The sequence below is a fragment of the Sminthopsis crassicaudata genome, chromosome 1 (assembly GCF_048593235.1).
Source record: "Sminthopsis crassicaudata isolate SCR6 chromosome 1, ASM4859323v1, whole genome shotgun sequence".
NCBI classification, from domain to species: Eukaryota; Metazoa; Chordata; class Mammalia; order Dasyuromorphia; family Dasyuridae; genus Sminthopsis; species Sminthopsis crassicaudata.
In genome coordinates this window covers 142,587,256-142,608,805 of record NC_133617.1, presented here as the reverse complement: position 1 = coordinate 142,608,805, position 21,550 = coordinate 142,587,256, and the positions used below count along the sequence as shown (strand labels likewise).

Below are 21,550 nucleotides of genomic sequence, written 5' to 3'. Positions count from 1 at the left end.
ACAGGAGAGGAAAGAAGTTTTCTTTTTTTTTTTTTTTAACTGAGTACAATGAAATCTAATGCACAACACAAGTTTCCTACTTTTTAGCAAACAATGACAATTGAAACAATGCTTCAACTTTTCCCTCTCCTCCCCAACCCCCATCAAAAAAAGAAAAAAGAAAGAAGGCAAGAGAAGAAAATGGAAGGGAAAACAGAGAGGAGGAAAGGAGAGGAGAAGAGGAGAGGAAAAGGGAGAAGAGAGGAAAGGTGGGGAGAGAAGAAGGGAGAGGAAGGGGGAAGAGAAGAAAAGAAAAGAGGTCTGAGAAATTGGGGGGCACTGTGTATCTTCTTCCATATAAATACTTGTAGGAGTCGTTTAATTTATCAAAGTTGCAAATGAGGCCCATCACATAATTAAAAGTTTGTCATGGGACAGCTAGCTGCTGTAGTCCATAGTACACTAGCCCAGAAGGGAGGACTGAGTTCAAATTTGGCCCCAGACATTTAACACTTCCTGGCTGTGTGACTCTGAGCAAGTCACTTAACTCCAATTTCCTCAGGGGGAAAAGAAAGTTTGTTACTGAGCCTAATTTCTTCCTCCTTTCCCAATTCCCTCCTCACCAACTCCATTTGTCATCAAGAATCCACTAAATAAAGATTTAGAGAATAGGATATCATAACTATGCAGTCTGCTCAATAGTGACATATATTGATGCCATGGCATCCCTTAATTATGTATCCTTGATCTCCTGGACATTAGATATCCAGAGATTTCTCTGCTGGTCCTGTAGAACTGTTACCTGGACTTTTTTAAACTTTTCTAAGGAGCAAAAGGAACAGAGCCCACCATCTTATTAACCTTATTATAAATGCTTATATAATGCTTATTAAAAATTAAGCAGTTTTCCCAGATTGCTTTATGGTAGTAGTCTGACTTACCCAACAAACAGACACTTTTTAGGGATGTGCCTGTTTATTTATATGTGTAAGCTATAAGAAGAATCAGGTAGGTGATACAATGGATAGAATTCCAGGCCTGGATAAGGAAGACTCATCTCCTTAGTTCAAGGAGACTGGTCTAAGACTAGTTGTGTGTCCCTAGCAATGCACTCCAATATCTCTACCAAGAAAACTCAAGGTGGGGTCATGAAAAGTCACACATGACTGAAAAATGCAGTAGGATGGGGGAGCCAAATTTTGGCATATCTGTTAAATCAATAACAGGAGAGTAGAGAGGGGTCACCTCGGTGCAGAGAAAATATAGACGTGAGATCTCCTTAGGATCACTGATTCTTTGTGAAATGATACAGTCTAATCAAGGATGTGCTGGTGAATATTTAACAACCAGATCTCAAAAAAACATTGGTTGGGTTGTTAGGTTTAATTTGCATTAGTAATATTTTCTTTATCACTGTCTTAAGATTAGGAATCAACAAAACAATAAATCAAGCCTTGATTTGTAGGATTTGTGGATTCTGAGGAGCTGGTAGGAGCTGGCTCCAGCATACCCTGGAGTCTAATCCTCTGACCTTAAATTCTAGAAAGGATTGTCATAAACCAAGCAGGAAAGCCCTTTAAGGTCCTTTATTTCAGACTGGTTAAATCCTGTTATCTTCCACTCACTCTCTTGGCTCTTTCCCCTCTGACAGAATGCCAGGAGAAATGTCTTTTCCCCCAACTCCAAGGGCTCTTCCCTTCTCTCTATTTCTTCTCCCTCCTTCTCTCCCTCCACCCCACCCTTGCTTCCTACAGCCAAAAATGAGAACTGGGTTGAGTGAGGGATAATCTCATTATGGCACTAATACTACAGCTCATCAGGCAATGAGACTCCATCTGCAAATTATCACTTGGCTTCATAGGAGAAGAATTTATGTAAAATGTTATTATGATAGTAGCATATTCCAAACAGAAAGTGAAAATGTAAGCTCTATCCTGGCATTTACTTTCCAATAAATGAACTGGCTCAAACACCATTTTTCTCTCCTCTACTTGAAAAAACTTTGTTTCTTTAAAAAAAAAAAAAAGTTCAGACTTCAATAACTAAAGAATTGCCATTAAGTGCAAATCCACTTGGAATTTAAAGGAGGTCAGATTTTCTTTATTATTATTAACCCACATTCAACAAACATCTATTAAATACCAACTATTTAATAGGCACTGTACTATAAGTATTAGGGAAACAAACATGAGACATCTTCTACTTTTAAGGAATTTATATTCTTGTAAGATGAGATAATATTAATGTATATATATATATATACAAATAATTACAAGAATATGCAAAATAATTTTTAAGGCAGAAGGGAAGGCACAACAACACATTTGTATAGTGCTTGAAGGTTTATAAAGGAGTATAAATATATTATCTAGATTTGATCCTTATATGGTGGGTACTCTTATTCCCATTTTTTCACATATGAAACTGAGGTTCAGCAAGATTAAATGATCTGCATAGATTCATACAGATAGCATCTGACCAGGCATTTGAGCCCAGATCTTCCTGTTCTGGTCTGGTTAAATTATACTAAAGGCATTAGGTCAAACTTCAGAATTTTCTTGTGCCCAGTTCTTATATCAATGAGAATTCTGGATTGACTCCAAGATTATTAAGTAAATATGTAAAGATGTAATATCTTTCAAAAGAAAGAGTATCCTTCGAAAGCTATTAAAATAATACTAACAGTTACTAGTTACCTAGTGTAGCTAGTGATATACCAGGCAGACTGATTTTCCTGAGTTCAAATCTGACTTCAGATATTTAATAATTTTGTGACCCTGGACAAGTCACTTAACCTTACATGCCTCAGTTTCTCATTTATAAAATATGCTGGAGAAGGAAATGGTAAGCCATTCCAGTATTTTTGCCAAGATTCAAGAACAACATGTACATGTTTCTGTATTTATATCTATGCACATACATATGGCGATCAATAAATATTTGTTAAGTGAATGAATGACATTTTTAGAGGCTTACATATTAAGATTAGGTTCAGATATAGAGTATTCATCTTCTGTAGAATGTTCATAGGTGAACAGGGAAGTACATTTTTCCTTACTGAAAACTGTGACTCTAAATGTCAGAGTCTATCTTTTAAATAATCTATAGATTATTTAATGCTATGTCAAATTAGTTATCTGTCCTGGAAAGATAAGTATTTGGATTACAAATCATAAAGTGCTAGAACTGGAAGAGACCTTAGAGATCATTCTGACCAACACCCTAAGAAGCCCCAGAGCTTGCCCAAAGTCACATGCTAACTGTAGTCAAGAGCAGAAGCCACTTCTTTTGAAGCCTTATCCAGTGTCTATTCCATTACACCAGCCTGATCAGTTTATTCAGAAGTGTAATCATTATTCAAAAGAACGAGAGTCTGTTAGGTGTTGCACATCTCCATAAAAAAAGGTCCTCTGAAAACAGTTAAAGTTTTCACTTTTCTGCAAAATTGAGTTTCTAGCCTCTCCAGTACTGGCTGGAAACAAAATCCATAGTCCACTCAGTCCCTCAGTCCCTTGCAGCTCCAGCTAGGCTGACTAGCAATGAGTTGTCACTTACTAGACTTTTAATTCTATGAAAGTAGTGATCAGGTAATTTTAAAACACTGTATATCCTCCAAAGCTTAGGCACATAGGTGGCGCAATGGATATGATGTTTGAATTGGAATCAGGAAGAGCTGAGTTCAAACATGGCCCAGCCAGTTGGCTGTGTTAACTGACCCAACTGTGTTACCTATCTCACCCTCAGTTTCTTCATCTGTAAGCTGGGAATAAGAGCAGCAACTACCTCACAGGGTTGTGATAAGGATCAAAAGAGACAACATATGAAAAGCACTTTACAAACTTTAAATGGCTATGTTAATGGTAGATTTTGTATTTAATAAAAGTTTCTGAGTGAAGAATAAATGAATCTTTTGAATTTAGGAGAGTGCACAACACTCAACCTTCAATAGTTTTCCTTATATTGAGTGTATTATTAATTCTATTTCAGATAAATTAAACATTTCAAAATGTTCAGTTAATGCTTAAAAAAAAAAAAAATCCATCGTGGTCACTTTCCAATAACTGAGCTCTGCCTCCAAAATCCTTACGTATAACACACAACCTTTAAGCAAAAAAAAAATCTGATGCATTGGCTATATTCGACAGTATATGTCTGGCACATAGTAAATGTTTAATAAATACAACAGTAGAACACCTCTAAAGTCCCATAGTCAATAATGATTATTTCATCGACATGAGTTCTGACTTTTTTTGTTTTCCTTGAACATTATTGTGGTCGTTGCTATGCTCATTTCATTCCTCATCAGTGTCAAATGTCTTAGCAAGAATAAACATTTATTAAGGGTTTACTATGTGGAAATCAGAACCGCCAGCTTATTGGAGACGCTTCATATTCCTCACAGCCAGCTAGCTCGATTGTCCCAAAGACCCTAGGGTGAGCACATCACCTCCTCCATCCCCCTCCCAAGAGACCTTCCTCCCCCAAATCCCCAACCTCCACCTCCAGTTCGATCCAAGGTCTTAAACGAAAACACGTGTGAAAAGGGAAGCTGAAATCCTTTGGTGGGAGCGATTAGATCCCGATAGTGCTTTAGGGCTAAAGGAGAAGACACTTTGTTTCGTGCCTGTTTTCTAGGCAAACAGATGCGATTTGAGGGATTGAAACATGATGCGAAATGAAGCCTTAAGACAGGGCAGGATTAAGGGGAGCTGCGACTCAAAGATTGGGGGGGGAGGCGGGAAGCTAGAAGTGGGACTTGTACTTCTCACCTGAAGCCCCGAAGGCAATGATTCCAGTCTGGAATAACCGAGGCCGCTTAGTGCAGCAGCAATCTCCACAGCCAAGGTCGGCTACTTAACGGACCCCAAGACCTCCAGCTTAGTGAGCTACTACTCCTCTAGTCTTGAAGACTTGAAAGTGAACGAGGCTTCCACTCGGAAGAGCCAGAGGTTGCCGTTTTCAAGCCGGTTTAGCCAGGTCTGGCAGTCCCTACTGAGGACACCCCCTCCCACGCCCACATAGAGCAACCCAAAAGCCAGAGAACTAGGGTGAAATGAGTGAATCTGAGGAGAGAAGAGACAAGGAGGAGGAAAGGAGGGAAGTATCAGTTCCCAACACGGCAATTTCGCTAAATCAAATCCAGAGTTGAAATAATAATTTTTAAACAAAATCCCGCTGTTCCAAACTGACAAAAGGTTTCTTCAAGACTAGACTCTGGAGACACTGACGGAGGGAAGGCGAGAGGTTTACACCGCTCTTTTAGCCGGAGGGAGAATCCTTCAGTCTCCCCATTTCCTCACCACCATCACCGCTCCCCCTCCCCAGTACCACCCCCAGTACCAAAGGAGTTGAGTAAAAAAAGTTGTTGAAAGGGTGGGGAGAGCAAAAGGACGAGAGGGGCAGAATGGAGGTTTAACTGAATTAGGGTCGAATGGACCTGAAGTAGCAACCAGTAGCCAGGCAAAGGAATTAAGAGGGAGAGGAAGAGGGAAAGTCCCTAGGTCCTATCTGGAGAACTCCCGAGTTACATTATTTGGATTGAGGTTGGGAGGGGAGAGGGGGTGTTCACACTCAGGCAGGCTTCCAGGATCACATAAGGAAGGAAGAGCAAATCAGATGATCATCGGGGTTTTAAGAGGATTCACCGAGAATTGGTAGACCTAAATTTAACTACAGTTTGGAAGGGGGTGGGGTGGGGAAATAAGGTAAGAGGTTGTAGTGGTGGTGATAGTGTTGGTGGTGGTGGAGTGTGTGTGTGTGCAAAACACATAACCTCAATGAACTAATGATGAGGTGATCATAACCCGAGAACTTTGCTTGTGCTCCTGCTAATGTTCTTAGCACAGTGCCTTGCTTTGTCTTATCTGTGTTCTATCAACGTATATGTCTTATCTCCCCTATGAAAGTAAATCTTCTAGTGCAGACATTGTCTCATTTATATTTTTCTTATAAACCGTTCCCTCCCCTTCCATCTAACTCAAAACCTTACACACAGGATGCTGAGTAAAACTTTTCTTGCACAGTATTTCCTCCCTCGTTTGAGAGATCTTGGTTAGTGCAATTGTTTTAAGTATTGTCAGGGAGGGCTGTGGTGTGTGTGTGTGTGTGTGTGTGGTGTGTGTGTGTCTGTGTGTGTGTGTGTTGTGTGTGTCTGTGTGTGTGTGTGTGTATGCATAGGGAAAGTATCTCTCCACTCTGGCACCGTGTATTGGGAAGTGTAAAGAGGGAGAATCACTCATTTCTTTTCCCAATTATATTAGCTTGAAGTCTTTGTTCCTTTTTTCCCTGACTGGGGCTTTTTTCTCTTCACAGAACCAGGCTCCAGAAAGGAAAAAGAAGGAAGTCACCATGAAATCGAAGCTGTTTCTCTCTTGGTGAACATCTGAGGCAGCTCTCCTCCTCTTGGACTTGATTGAGAGCCAGAAAGTTTTCCTCAGGGCTTGCGCGGGGGCACGTGTGTACAAACTGTGCACATGTGTGTTGGTGTATTGATGTGTGTCTGAGTGTATCTGAGGACAGAGGCTTGCTGCCTATGTATGCACGCACCCCACACCCTCACACGAGCTGCCGGGCGCAGAGCAGATGAAATAAGTCCGAGGAGCTGCTCCTCAGCTCAGCACCCCACCCTCAGCCCACTTGCCACCTCTCTCCACCCTTGGGGGCCGTTCGTTCGTTCATTCGCTGCCAGGCAGCTGCAGCCGTTGCTGACCCGCAGTGCCGGGGTCGCGAGGCTACTCCCAAGCCAAGAAGACACAAGCAGTGGCCTGGGTGACCGCCAAGCCCCCCGAAGTTCTATCACGAGTAAACAGGGAGGCCCCTGAGTGTGCTGACCAGGACGCTCCCTCCAGCCGATTTCCAGCTGCTCCCAATGGCCGAAGTTCTTAACCTGGAGGTTACTTTTAAGTCACTTTGGACGTCTACTGCTGCCCAGGCTTCAGTATCTCCCGGAAAATTTAAACCTGACTCGCTCCTCCCTACTTTTCAAAGTATGAGCCCCTCCTTCCCCTCCAGTGAAAGAACCCACTAATTCACGACAGAAACTGTCTCGAGGAAGCTAATGCTCACATAGGGCCCACCTTCTGGTCTTTACACCCTTAATCTTTTCCCCAGGAACTTCCCAACCAGTTCTTCCAGAAGCAATCATCTCCCTATGCTCCTTGCAGCGAAGCCTCCTAGATAAGAAAGAGACAGAATTAGGGTTAAGGGGTTTAGGAAAGCAGGAAAGAAGAAGCCGAGGTGATGAAAAGATGAGCGAAGGAAGGGGTAAGAAATCTTCGAAATATTCCCTTCACCCATCCCAGAGAAACTGAACACGGAAGAGATGGATCTGAGCTCGAAAGAGGTAAAAACGAATTTCTTTAAGGAACTGGGGAAGATCGAGGCGGCCGAGGTTGGAGGAATGTTTGGAGGGAAGGGAATTTTAGCTTCTGTTCCTATGAGGGCCTAAACCAGGAGATGGAAAATGCTAAGAAAAGCTGAAGCCCAAAGGCGGCCAGCCGTCACCCCTCCATCTCTAACGCCTAGGCGAAGCTAGTGTCTCCATTTACCATGTACTCATCCTGGGTGGGTTCAAGGCCGGAACACTAGCTCCGAGTATCGGCTCCTAGGCGTCCGCAACTGCGCTCTAACCCTGCATTTATGCAGCTGGGTCCTCAACTGAAGTGGAGAGCAGGCTAGGGCTTTGCGAAGGGGCTGGCCTGGTCCTTTTCTAAATATGACCTTCTCGTCCCTGCAGCGCAGGTGTCAGTTGATGCCGGACTTCCGCAGGACTGCGACTACCACAGGCTTCCCGAGCTCCGCACTGAACGAGCTCGAATAGTTTGAAGGCACCTGGGGTTCGTCCAGAGAGTCTGGGTGAAGGCTCCTCTTTCGCCCAGAAATCAGTGGAGGAAGGGAAAACCTGCTAGTCCCAGAGCTTTGTAGACCAGGCTCTCCGCTGCGGAGAGAGTTTGGAAACCAGGACACATTCAAAAGGAGATCCGAGCCTTGGGCCCCCCCGACTCCTACCTAGCAGGGATGGGATGGGCCAGGGGAAAGAGGGCAGGGAGAGGGGATGAAAATACCCGTACTTCAAAAATGCACACGCCTGCACACGCGCATGCACGGAGCGTCTGTGTACACTGCTCCACGAACTCGCGAACGCCAAACCAAAAGAAGCTCGTTTGCGGGTGGTTTCGCGTCCGGGAGCGGAGAGCCAGGGATACGCGCCAAGCCGCATGCGGTGCCGGGCCTAGGCCTCCAGGGGGAGCTGCAGCTCTTCCACCCGCCAGCCCGCCCGCTGAGCCTCGGGCTCGAACCGTCCCGCTTTACCCTAACCCTAGCTCTAGTGTCTACTCTTTCGCCCCATCCCTGACGGATAAACTGGCTCTTGATTTCCCTCCCAACTTCATCCCCAGCGCACCCCTATTTGAAATCTGAGAGTCTCACCCCGAACTTCGCTGCCTTCACTCCGTGTACCAACCCCCTCATCTTTTCTCGTACTGTACGTCTTCTCAAACTGGGTTAGTTCAAATGGGGGGAGAAGGCGTTTGGAGGGGTGAAGAGCAGCCCTCCAAGGCCACACTTGGAGCTCAAAAATAAAGCCGTGAACACAAGCGTGGTGTTTTCCAAGAAAACTCAAAAGCCGGAGCTGGGGTGGGAAAAAGGCTGGAGACAAAAGGGCCAAAGTTGAAGGCGAGGGGGAGAAAAACCCGAATCCCTGGAGACAGGTGGAATTTTCATGATTTATTTGGGTGGTAATTTTCAAGACAAAAAACAATTTCTGCACTGAGAGAGGGGGAGAGGCCCCGCAGCCTGACACCCGATCGGTGCTTAGACCTGCAGGAGTAGCAGTCTGGGTGGGCCCCAGGGGAAGGGAGCCTGCATATGGTCCCTTGCACCGAGGCCGCTCTCCCCTCTTTACCCTTCCCAGTTTCCTTCCTTCCTCACCTTGATGGAGCTTTGAGGGCTTAAAGCCGCAACCGACCCCCCCCCCCCTTTTTTTCCTTTCCTGTTCGTAATTTCTTTGGAAGTGTCCTTGGTGTCGAAAACCTAAAGCTGGCGAGGACAGCAGATAAACCCCCTCGGCGGAAGTGTCAGGCTGACTTGCACTTCGATGTTCCCCAAAGACCAGGAGTAGTGAAAAGGAAATGAGGGAGGGAAGGGGTTCAGTTCTCAGCTGCCTGAACTAGAGGACCATTAAGGGTCTCTGAGTCTACCAGACCTCCCTCTTTCTGCACCCCCAGGGCTCCCTGCCACCCACCCAGAGGTTCCAGATGCTTTTCTGCACCATGCTGACAGTCTCATGCACCATACATCCTTGATGTGTAAGGTGGGGGTAGGGTAGGAGAACACTAGATGGACTTGACTGCTGTGTGTATATGTCTATGTTGGAGTGTGTGAGCGTGCTTGTATGTGTGCCCCCCCCCATTAACCACCCAAAATCACTCTCCGGCAACAACTCAGATTATAAAATTGAATTGTAGTGTGGATTTCAAGGGGTAGCCCAGGAAGGGGCTGGGAAAGAGCAGACTCTGTCCATAATGGTGGTTGGTTCAGAGCGCTCCTCAGTTCTTCCCACACCTTCTAGACTTATCTCAAACACCTGCACCTAAAACTCTCCGAGGAAGGAATGCACAGACAACTCCGGGCCGCCTATGTCCCCCAAAGTACGAAAGTAGTTCGGAGGAAGCTTTTTTTCCTACCTTTCTGGTCGCAACAATCAATCATGAGAGCTCGAGATGAAGGCGAAGGGGAGCTTAATTTGTGGCAAGGTTTAATTCGGTTAAATAAGGCATCCCATGTTCAGTTTGCTTTCGGAGAGAAAGCTCATCTCCTGTCATTACAGTGGGAGAAACACGCATGGGGAACAAACATCGACACCCATGCACCCATAGAAAAACATAAAATAACACTTTAAAAGAATTTACTCTACTACGGAGAGAAATGACATATTCTTAGGGATGTATAATTGCCGGTCATTCGGTGGGCAGAGACAGTGGGGATTGGGAGGAAGAGCATCTGAAAGAAGTTGCCGTTTAAAAAAAAAAAAAAAAAAAAAAAAGGCAAATGGAGCGAGGCATAATGATCTCCTCACGGCACTGAAAAGAAAGTATCTTATTTAACTCAACATTTGGAAGTATTTTTTCTCTCGAAAACCCTCAGCCTACAAGCATCCTTCCTCTCCCAAGTTGCTTCAACAAAAGTGGTATGTATGGTAGCAATTCAATACGTCTTTTATATGTAGCACTAAATAGAGAATTAGCAAAAGTTCTATTCTCTGTTCCAAGATCATTTATTATCACATCGAATATAACATGGAAAAGGGAAATGATCTTCTATCCCTTCCAAAAGAAACGAAAACTTTTCTCCCCTTTGGCCAAAGCGAGAGATAGTTTATCTTATACAAATCTGGAAAGGAAAAAAAGATTTTGCTTGACCCTCCATCAGAGCCTTGACCTTTCCAAGCGTCTACTCCTGCCTGTCGTGCTTGCATTTCCACGGCCAGTAACACGATTCAGATTATTTTTCAGTGTTCTGCATAGTTCATTTAAAATCAACTTTTTTGGTGGGTGAGTTGGGGGAACCATTCAACTCTTGGCTGGAATAATAGAATCAGCCAAAAAGCAACTCCTTCTCATTAGGTTTATTTCAGATAATGTTTTTGCTCCATTATCTTTTCATTGATGCTGTCAATCCAAAAAAAAAAAAAAAAAAGTGTCACAAAAACATTGTCACTGGCTTATTATCAAACCCGATACCAAAGCCTCTTAAGTTATATTCAATAACTATTCTAAAAGAGCCAAAAACCTCTGGGAAAAAGAAAAAAAAACTTTTCGAATTTATCATTACATCTTGAATTCGATTCAGTTACTGACGATGCAGCGGACAAATGAAATCCATGCTCGGCCCGGTAAGGAGGTGAAGGCGTTTACGAAATAAAACCTTTTAAGTGTTTCTCCCCAAATCATGAGGTTACTATTTTGGTTTGTAGTTTGTGGGGGCGATTGTAGATTCCCCACATCTTTGACCAAGTGACTGCTGATTGAGAAATCTCTGAAGGTGGAAACTGCAGCTGTAAATGTGGGGGGGGGAATTTAATGCCACATTCTAAACATAATTTCATAACTATAGAACAGTTCACAATATCACCACTGTACCAAACATCCACGAGCAAGTAATGTTTTGGGGAAAACAGTAGCCGAAAACACCATTTAACTGCAGACATTTATAAAGTTGGCAACATTAATGTACTATGTTATATTTTAAATTGGGGAGGTGGAGAAGTAGTAGTGGAAGATGAGAAAGTCATTGTTAGTAGGTTTGATTACATATCATTTAATGACCAGAATCAATTTCCACCATCTGTATATCAGCTATCCAAAGAGACTTCTGTTGACTGTGTTAAGAACTGAAAATAAAGCAGACTTAAGCCCTACGTTGGAACTAGTGCCCCGTGCCCTTTTTAGTGCTATGTAGGGTCATTGGAGTAGTACGGAAGCAGTTATTGAATTTCTTACAAAAGAGTTAATGACACAAAAAAGGAGGATGGCGGGGGTAGGGGGGAGGAATAAAGGTTGTGTTTATTTATTTTTTTTTAACCGAGTCACCTTAGGTAAAGTAACTAGGAAAACGTCAAGAAGACCTGTGCCTTTAAGATGCAGTTGCTATCCAAACACAAGTAAACAGAGCGGACCATTAGCGAGAAAAGGGAGGAGGAGGAGGAGCTGGAGGCGGACTCCGAACTTGACAACCCCAGAACGTTCGGGGGGTAGGCGGGGCGGAACGCTCAGGCAGCGAACATTCGAATGTGTGCAGCTCTGGGTGGGACAGCGGGCGGGGACTGCGAGTTCTACGCCACTTAACTGCTGAAATGTGATGGACCTGGGAGGGGAAGGCTCAGACTTCATCCAACTTCGCTAGAGTTGAAGGCTCAGAGGCTCCAAAGAGGAGCGTGATTGAAGCGAGATCTCCGAGTGACCAAAGCCAACCAGCACTTTTTCCCCCCCTGTTTTACGCTTTCGCTTCGGGAGTCCCAAAAACAAGGATCCTCCTAGCCCCGTCATCCCCGGAACGGCTCCTCTTAGTCTATATCATGTCCAAGGCTCCCGGGACTCAACTGGGAAAGAGCTTGCTGAACTTCTGACGGACGGACTGCTCCGCCAGTCCACTGTGGATCTAATGACAACGCAAAGATACGCGCGGCTCGCGGCTAGAACTTTGCATTAGGAGGGGCGGCCCTTTCTGCGGGAGACCCTTTCTGCCGAGGTAAGTCTCTAGTCTCTGGGAGTAGGCTGCAGCCGGCGCTTTCAAAAAATACAGTCTCGCTTAAAGAGGTTCGGCGGAGATGGTAATAAAAATGCCGATTCTCTGTCCAGCATGCCATTGTTTCACTCATTGTATTATCCCGGGAGCGTTACCCTTTTGAAAAGAAATGAAAATCGATGAATTGTAGATATACTCAGTGACCGGACAGTGTCTGCTTCCCCTTTCCCAAACCCCTAGCTCACACACACACACACACACACACACACACACACACACACACACACACACAGAGAGAGAGAGAGAGAGAGAGAGAGAGAGAGAGAGAAGGATGTTTTTGCAATTTGTTTCCGGGCATTTTATCTCAACCACGAGGTACCCAAGATCTTAGCACTGTACTTTCTTAAACTGATTCAGTAATTTGAGCAAGAATAAGAGGTTCTCTTGAGTTCTTCAAAGTTTACAGTCCTCTCTGTTTTCTCTCCTTCTTGCCATTTCTCCCATCACTTTTTTCCCCTCCTTCCTCTATTTTTCTATCATTTTTCCTCTTTTTCCCTCTCCCTGATTCTCTCTGGTGCTCTCCTTTCTCTTCCTCTTTATTCTTTCATCCTTCCCTTTTTTCTTTCTCTCCCTTTTCTGCTCTTTACGTCCCACTATTTCCCTCTCTTTCTCCTAAATCCCCAAATGCTTTTTATCTCACGGCTTGAAATCCTAAATCACTTTACACTTCTTGATCCAGAATACCTACTTTTTTTTTTTTTTTTTAAACTTCAGGCTAGGAATGTTTTAAGGATGAAATAATGATGTTAGGCAAACCTTGATTAAATCTACAACCATGTGCTTGATGCCTGCAGTGCCCGTAGTGGGGGTGAGGGAAAAGAAGAAAGAAACCCAGAATGTTGTGTCTGGATAAGCAATAAATCGCTAGGTCGAAGGACATGAAGTGGGTTTCTAGAAGAATGATGGTTGGGGGGAGTGAGGGGGAATGCCGGGGGGAGTGTCAATGTAAAGACCCGAGATAGGATGAATCTGCCTACCTGTTTCTCAGAGAACAGAAGACTTCTGGCACTTCCCCCATGCGAAAGATCTCAGGCAGTTAGCTTGCTTTTTCTCCTTCTCTCGCCCCCCCCGCCCCCCATTCCACTAAAGTAACTGCCACCCTAAGAGGAACAAGAAAGTCACTCTTCTCGCTCAGGAACGGGGCCAGCGAGTGAGAGCAAAGAGTAACAGAACACGGAGTATGCGGAAAGCATCTTAATTTAATTAACTCCTCGGGAAGTAGAGGCGGTTAGGAGTGGCAGCGGGAGCTACAGCGTGGCTGGCGGTGATTCCCACCTGCTTGCGAGGAGGCGACTTTAAAAAAAAAGATCCAATTTTCATCTAATTTATTCTTTTTTTTTTTTTTTTCATCGAGTCTATTCTAGCAGTTTTAAATTTCAAACAAAAAGCCGCATCAGGTGCAATTCGACCACAGCTATCTGATTTATGGGAAACCCTGTTAGGCTGAATTTCAGTCTCGAATGCGGATTCTTTAGAGAAGAATATTAGGCTGCATGTATATCATTCTTAAGATTATCGATCCTAGTGTACACCAAACTCCTCAAGTCACCTAGTCACTGTAGCTTTTTCATTTTTTATTTTTGCTTTGTTTTGTTTCGTTGAGATGTTTGTTGTGGATGGGAGAGGGGTTTACTCAAATGTTGCGAAAGCTTCACTGAAACTTCAATTAATAAGTAAACATTTCACTTGTTGACAGACACAGGACGAAGTTTTAAAAACTTCTAGACATAACTGGAAATTCCTGTAAAGTAGGCTGGTGCGAGAGGGCTGGTCCCCTTGCCACTGAAGTTGTCAGGACTTTTTTTTTCCCCTTTCTCTTCCATAATTTTTCACTTCAACTGTAAAATTAAAAGTACCAGCTTATCCAGAGCTATGTGGAGGAGACTTCAAAATGGCTTTGATCGCTGGTGTTCTTGACCAAGGCAGGGAGTTGTAAATGCCGTGAAAGAGACAGGACAAAACGAAACTACCCTCAGATCTGGGCATTGAACGAAAATATCTTTTGACATATATATCCAGCAGCTCAGCTGGTTACTGGAAGCCCGAACTCCCCAGCTGTTTATGGAGAACACTTTTTACAATGTTGGAAGATATTTTGGAAGTTGTTTTGTTTTGTGTTTTCCAAAAGATTTTCGACAAGGGATCCAATTTGACTTATTCCCCTGCAAAGGGAGAAAGCGGCTCTTCAATGCAGTTGAGAGCACACACACCACTCCAAAAAGGCAGGTCCTTTTGTGCGACTTTTAGATTTAACTGTAATACACGGTCGGGAATTTTTGCGTTCTAAGCCTTTAGGAGAGCCGGGAGGAACTGAGCACTTAGCTTTTTTGACTGGAGAATTAACATTTAACCTTTAAGGCAGACGTAGGTTTCACGCTTTAGGAAACGAGATCCTAGGTTCTGGATTTCCCTTCCTCGCCCTTCGCCCCCAATCCTGGGATATGGTAGTGGTTGTACTTTGCCTCCTGTGTTTATTTCTAAGAAAAGAAATCAGGAAATAAACTGAAATATCCAATTTCTGTTCCTTCTCTTTGGATAAAATATCTGTGGTTCAGTAATAAGAGAGGGGAAATCATTTTTGTTAATCTAAAAGCAATGAAATCCGCAGTTATTAAGGAGATTGAAGTGTAAAATTTTAAATGACCAAAGACAAAGAAATAAATAAACAACTAACATGGGGTCCATAAGGAATAGATTTCCAAGGTTGTTTGCAGAAGAAATACTCCTAGAGCTATGGGGGTGAGCTCAAGGATTGTCCCTGATCAAAAATGGAGAGTGATTAGTGGTGGGAAAGTTTATTATAAAAGGGAGGTTTATAGTTTCGGTTGAATGGTCTGAGTGAAATCCTCTGACTGTCACACACCTCTCATTAACTCCCTGCCTGCACTCCCAGCTCACATACCACTAGGCAGACGCTGGTTCATTAATAAATCCCTGTCTCAGGGAAGGGAAAGGGGGCAGAGAAAGTGTGGGCCTAGATGAGGAAGCCAAATCCTCCTCCCCTGAGAGGGTTTTTATTTTTATGTATTAACTCTCCCTCCACCCCTACACACTTTGCACTCAAATACATGCCAAAGGGTAACTGTTCACAGATTGGAAGATGAAAAATCAGGCCCCCATTAGGAGGGAGGAAGAAAAGGCAGCTGAATGGGAGAAGACTCCTAGCTTCTTAAGGAGAGTAGAAACTCAAAGAGGAGAGTATTATGGGTGGAAGTTGATTTTTTTTTTTAAAGTCCTATTTCTATGAGAAAAATCTTTTAGCTGCTGATAACACCACATTCTTTCTTTCTCTCTATCTCTGTCTCTCTTCCCCTCCGCCTCCCCATCTCTGATTTTAGCATAGACTAGCAATTTACTTAGAAATTAGAAAACCCTAGCTGAATACAAATGGTATAGAAGAATATATTATCACAAAAATTGCAAGTAAGGCTTTGAGGGATGCCCTTGGAAGTGTAAGCCTGAAAGGCCATTTGACTTTCACTAACCTTTTAAAAGACCTGAAGAAAAAGTGAGTAGGGTGAGATGGAAGTGTGGCAGTTAGAAGAAATGGAGAGAGAAAATTCTCTGAGCTCTACATCATTGCAGATTTCATACCTGAATAGCTGGCAGACACTTTCTTCTTCTGGTCTTAAAGCTGCCAGGCTTGGAACAAATAAATACATTAAAACTCCTCTCTTAGAACCTGTTCAAAGCACTCTCCATCCTTTTGAATGAACTAAAAGTATCTTCTAATTTTCCTCCCTCGAGATCAGACCTCTCTGGTCTTGTTGCGGTCAGAAAAAAGACGTGGAGACTCGGAAGAGGAAGACGGGGGTGGGGGGGGAAGAGAAAAGTCCTCTCCCCAAGGGTCGAGCTCTGAACCACTTAGAATGAAGTTTCTTCCGAAGAACTAGGAAGTGTTAGCTGAAGGAATCCCTCAAGGCTTAGGAAAAACTGGGAGGTCGGCTGTCCCATCTGGGGGAAGGCGGAAGACTTTTAGACTACTCCATCCTCTTCTCTTCCCCGCTACTACCCGACCATCTGGAAGGGATCTGGGGTGGGGGAGAGAGAAATGAGTAGTGGAAGATGGCAGCGGCAGGGGAGGGGAGAAGTTGGGGGCCAAACTCAGAAACTTAGGGCCGAGGTGTCTAATTCCCTTCCTTCTTCCTTCAGCACCTCATCCCTGACCAATGGGGTTAATGTGTAGAAAAGAAAGAATTAAGGCTCCGAAATCAGAGGAGAAATGTCCTAAGCCTCTGATCTGGGTGGAAGGAGAAAAAGACCCTACCACCCACTCGAAAAACTTATAGAGTTAGTTGCTCCTGCATTTGCCACACCTCGCTCCACCCGCCACACACACTGCTCTCTGGGTCTGGCGAGAGATCGGTGGTGGCCTCCTCCTTGGGTCCGAGGAATTGACTGAGGTGGGTGCGAGTTAGGGGAAGGGAAGAAGAAAACCCCTATAACCCAGGGCCCTAGGATACTGGACCCTAAGGTTGGCCTGATTGTCCAGAGGCCCACAGAAGAAACAGCCTCGGTGGCAGAGATTTCACCCACTCCGCGCTCCGATGGATCCGGGTGCAGAGCTTGTAAGGCAAGCACCCTTGATCAGAGAGTTTGGTAGATTTTGTTGACAGGAAAATATCGTTTTGACTTGCAAATCTTAGCTAGTGAAAGGGAGCCGGGATGGAGGGGATGGGTAAGGACTCTTTTTTTCGGTGGGCGGGCGCTCCTTTGCTTCCTAGCATTAGGGCCGACCTTTCTGTAGGCTTCCTGGATTAGTAAGTAGCCCGGACTCCCCTCTTCCTGATTTCCTTTGTGGCGTTTTGGTTTTTCTTCGATTAATCAGTTTGGGAATCGAACTCAGTAACTGAGCCGTTGTTAGGCACATTTCCCCTGGGATCTCTTCCTGGGAGGTTAGTAAGGAACGATGAACCGAGGGAAAGGTCTAGAGCCAGCGCTGAGCCCAACGTGAGCCCCAAACCCGTCTGGATGAACATTCACGTGCTCTTTCTGCTCTCCTTTCTCTCCTTCCCTCCCCTTCTAGGGTCTTATCTCCTTGGCGTCAGCCTTTTTTTGGATTTGCCTCCGAGTATCTCCGCGAGCTCCCAGTCCTGGAAGAAAGGGGCAGAATCCTCTGCACCCACCGAGCCCGGAAGATGGGAAGCAAGGCTCTGCCCGCACCCATTCCTCTCCACCCCTCGCTGCAGCTCACCAACTACTCCTTCCTCCAGGCTGTGAACACCTTTCCGGCCGCCGTGGACCACTTGCAGGGCCTGTATGGGCTCAGCGCCGTGCAGACCATGCACATGAACCACTGGACGCTGGGCTACCCCAACATGCACGAAATTACTCGTTCCACCATCACGGAGATGGCTGCGGCTCAGGGCCTGGTGGACGCCCGCTTCCCCTTCCCGGCCCTGCCCTTCGCCACCCACCTCTTCCACCCCAAACAGGGGGCCATTGCTCACGTCCTCCCAGCCCTACACAAAGACCGGCCCCGATTTGACTTTGCCAACCTGGCCGTGGCCGCCACGCAGGAGGACCCCCCCAAAATGGACCTGACCAAGCTGAGCCCGGGCTTGGGCAGCCCCATCTCGGGCATCAGCAAATTGACTCCAGACAGAAAACCCTCTCGGGGGAGGTTGCCTTCCAAAACGAAAAAAGAGTTTATCTGCAAGTTCTGTGGCAGGCACTTTACCAAATCCTACAACTTACTCATACACGAGAGGACCCATACGGACGAGAGGCCTTACACTTGTGATATCTGCCACAAGGCCTTCCGGAGGCAAGATCACTTGAGGGATCACAGGTGAGCTTCCTAATCCGATTCTGGTAGGTTAGGGGGTGGGCAGAAAAGTGGCCCAGGAAAGAACAGAGAAAGTGCCTGAAACCAAGTGCCCCCTTCACCAAAGCAGACGGGATCTATTGCTGGAGAACTTGTGATTGTATGCTTGCCTCCAGCCAAAGAAGGTTGAAGAAATTACAAATAACTCTCCCCACCCCCAAACCTATACCTCTCCTGTCTAAAGAAGTACAGAATTATTTGTCGAGAAAAAGCAATTCAGGTTCCTCATCCCAAGGTATGGAGAGCCAGGTGTTCTGAGGTTCCTTGGCGCTCTTGTTTTTGTCTCAGTCTAGGTTTCCAAGCCAGATGGAGGGATTTGGGCACCTCTTTTTATGTTCATCTGCCTGAGACTCATTTTCCCGGAGTTGCCTTTCTCTTGCCTTAGAGTACACTCTCAACTCGATCTTCCAAGACATCTCTGTTTGCCAGCCCCAGGGTCCCTAAATTCCTCACTCCTCCCACTCAACACCCATTCCGAAGGCAATTTTTTCATACCGGGGCCCCGACACCTCCCTGGCTGTCGCAGCGCTATTTAATTTAACCTTTGTTTCCCGGGTTATAAAGCCAGAGAGAGAGAAAAATCTGATTATCTCTGCACCCCTGTATCAGATCCCGCCTTACTACTATTATTGTTATACTTCCTAATAGACTATACCTGGCCTGATCCTGGTTCAAGGTTCTTCCCCTACCTCCTTCTCCCCCCACCCTCACCGTCCTCCAGAAGAGAGATCAGAATTCCATGAGGATTCTCTCAAAATCACAGCTGGAAGGTTGCAAAATCTCTTCTCCCGGATCGTTAAGGGATTTGCTGAAGTCTCTTCCCCGCTAATTTAGCCTTGCATTACATCCCGATTTGGCCAGTTTAATTCCCTGGTTTAAAAAAGAGAGAGAGAGAGAGAGACCAGAGAACTGCTTATTCCTCCCGATTTTTTCGAGATCTCGCTCCAAAGCACCCACCAGAGAGGGCGATCAAGTGTAGATAAGCCGGCGCTGTGCCTGGTTTGAAAAGTCTGTTCCATGAGGTTAACCATAAACAGAATTACACAAGGGGGAGAAAAAATTCAAAGACAGAAAGAAAAGCCAATTTCCTTTAAGTTCTCCTTTAAGTCCTCAGAAATAAATGTTTCTGGAAGGTGACAACGTGCACCCAAGCCATTTAACTGATTGTTATATCAACTTGCAGGTATATCCATTCCAAAGAAAAACCCTTCAAATGTCAGGAATGTGGGAAAGGATTTTGTCAGTCTAGAACTCTGGCGGTTCACAAAACTTTACACATGCAGGTAAGCGCCTTTCCTTATCTAAGAAACTTTTATTTCGCTTTCTAATGTCTGTTTTCCGAGAAGTAGCCAAGGACCCGCTCTTAAATTCTGAATTCACATATGTTCTCTGTTTGACTAGAGAGGCTCTATATTTTTCCTAGGCTGGTTATTAATGGGAAAATGATTGTCCTTCCTGCTCTTTTTATATTGGAAATATTTCTGGATCTAAGAAACAGCCGTAGAAGTCCCATTCATAATTTAATTCCTCTTAATTAGCAGCAGTTTTTTTGTTTTGTTTTGTTTTGTTTTTAAGCCGTATTCACTCTCCACATCCCTTTCCGATCAAACTCCCTCCTACTTTGAATTTAAGGATGGTATTTATGGTTGGGAAGCAATGCACAATAATTTCTGAAAAAGCAGCAACAGAGCAGTCCTGTCTACACTGGCTCTCCCAGTCACCATTTCCCTTATGGAACCTCCGACACTGACCACCAATAGTGGTTTAGCTATCTAGTAGCTGCTGCATCCCTGCTACCCTGAAGAGAGGAGTACTCCAACCCCACCCTTTCAGCCCCTGGCCTTTTCTTTCTGTGTTTGACACGGCGATGACATGTAAGGAGTTAGAAATTCGAATTTGCAGGGATGTGCCCGTACAGTTATCAACGCTGCCAGTTGTGTCAGGCGTGTACCGGGAGGGCGCCTGTGTGTGTTCCCCGATGGAGCACTGAGTAGTGCAGATCTGTCTATGCAGGCTCCCCCTAACCCACCTCAGTTGCTGGAGGGTGGGAGGTAGAGAAGGGAGTGGGGTGGAGGGGAAGGTATTGTGAGTGGTTGTGTAATGTTAGTACTGCAGATAAGAGAAGGGCACAGTGGTGGTGTGAAGGATTAATCCTTTGCTTGCTTCACATCTGAACAGGAATCTCCACACAAATGCCCCACATGTGGAAGAACCTTTAATCAGAGAAGTAATCTGAAAACTCACCTTCTCACCCATACAGACATCAAGCCCTACAACTGCGAGCAGTGCGGCAAAGTGTTCAGGCGAAACTGTGATCTGCGGAGGCACAGTCTGACCCACACCCCGCGGCAGGACTTCTAGAGAAGCCAAGCATCTGGCCCCCTCTCCCCACCCTTGCCTGCCTCCCCCAGCCAGGCCCTCCTCGGGCCCGAACTGTCCCCGACCGACCCCAACTCGCCCCCTGCAGCTGCACCTGCAGCTTATGAGCTTAATAACTCTTCTGGCGGACTCAAACTATAATAGAAACACACACACACACATACCGCCACTACACAGCTATACAAAGAGCGTATGCTAGTCTCTTGTAGATATTCACAGCTCATTTTAGAGCTCTGTACATAATGTTGTGAGGGGGGTTGTTTTATTGTTTCTGGGGTTTTTGTTTGTGCAGTTGTGTTTTGGGTTTTTTTTTTTGTTTTGTTTTGTTTTTTTGTTTCTTTGGTGATATCTTGTCAAATGCACCTGGACAAGGAAAATAGAAGTCAAATTTATCTTTAAAAACTGTATTTCAAAATAAAACGTTTTTTTCCAACTCTTCTGTACTATGCCTTGTTACTTTTCTTGTGCTTCCTTTGTGGGTTGGGGTGGAGGGGTGGTGATGGTAGTGATGGCCCCAACCCAAATGTTTCCATACTGAAGAGAATGAACCCATTGCCTCTCCATTTCTTGGATGGATATTAACTTCTCCTTCCCCTATTGGAAGCAGATTTTTTCTTTTTATATAGTCTTGTGGTTTTGGAGAATTATGTGAATGTATTAGAATTTGTTTTTGTTTTCCTGAAGATACTAAAAGGAAAATGGCACTGAGTCTCCCTTCCCTCTAAATACAGACACACACACATACACACACAAACTTTGGCCCTGTCTGTACCTAGCATGTTGTTTCTTCCATGGCAGTATTGTTATTCTTGTTAATGATGACAGGCAGTGATTCTGGGGCCTGTCCCTAGGCCCCAGGCAAGGAGACATTTTTCAACTGGGGCTCTTTCCACAAGAACCAACTCTTTCACCTTCCCCAGCAAGTCTGTTGTTTTTGAGATGAGGGTGGTGAGGAAGAAGGAAGGAGAGAAAAATAAGAAGACAGTAGGTAAGTACAGCTCTTCCAAAAGTCCTTGGCCCAAAGTCAAAGTCTCTGATGGGCAATTTCTTTAAAAGACTAGA

General features: G+C 44.9%; 1 protein-coding gene across 2 annotated transcripts; it reads left to right on the top strand.

The window, feature by feature from the left end:
- The first annotated feature begins 11,757 nt into the window (after nt 1–11,757).
- On the top strand, nt 11,758–20,921 carry OSR2 (odd-skipped related transciption factor 2). 2 transcript variants are annotated; one of them, XM_074268626.1, is made up of 4 exons: nt 11,758–12,225; nt 17,309–18,073; nt 19,293–19,392; nt 20,370–20,921. In XM_074268626.1, exons 2-4 carry the CDS (start codon nt 17,421–17,423, stop codon nt 20,442–20,444), a joined length of 828 nt encoding a protein of 275 aa, XP_074124727.1. In that variant the 5' UTR covers nt 11,758–12,225; nt 17,309–17,420; the 3' UTR covers nt 20,445–20,921. The 2 variants fall into 2 exon arrangements, with proteins under 2 accessions (XP_074124727.1, XP_074124717.1); XM_074268616.1 differs by having other exon boundaries at nt 11,759–12,225; nt 20,288–20,921.
- Nucleotides 20,922–21,550: the final 629 nt, after the last annotated feature.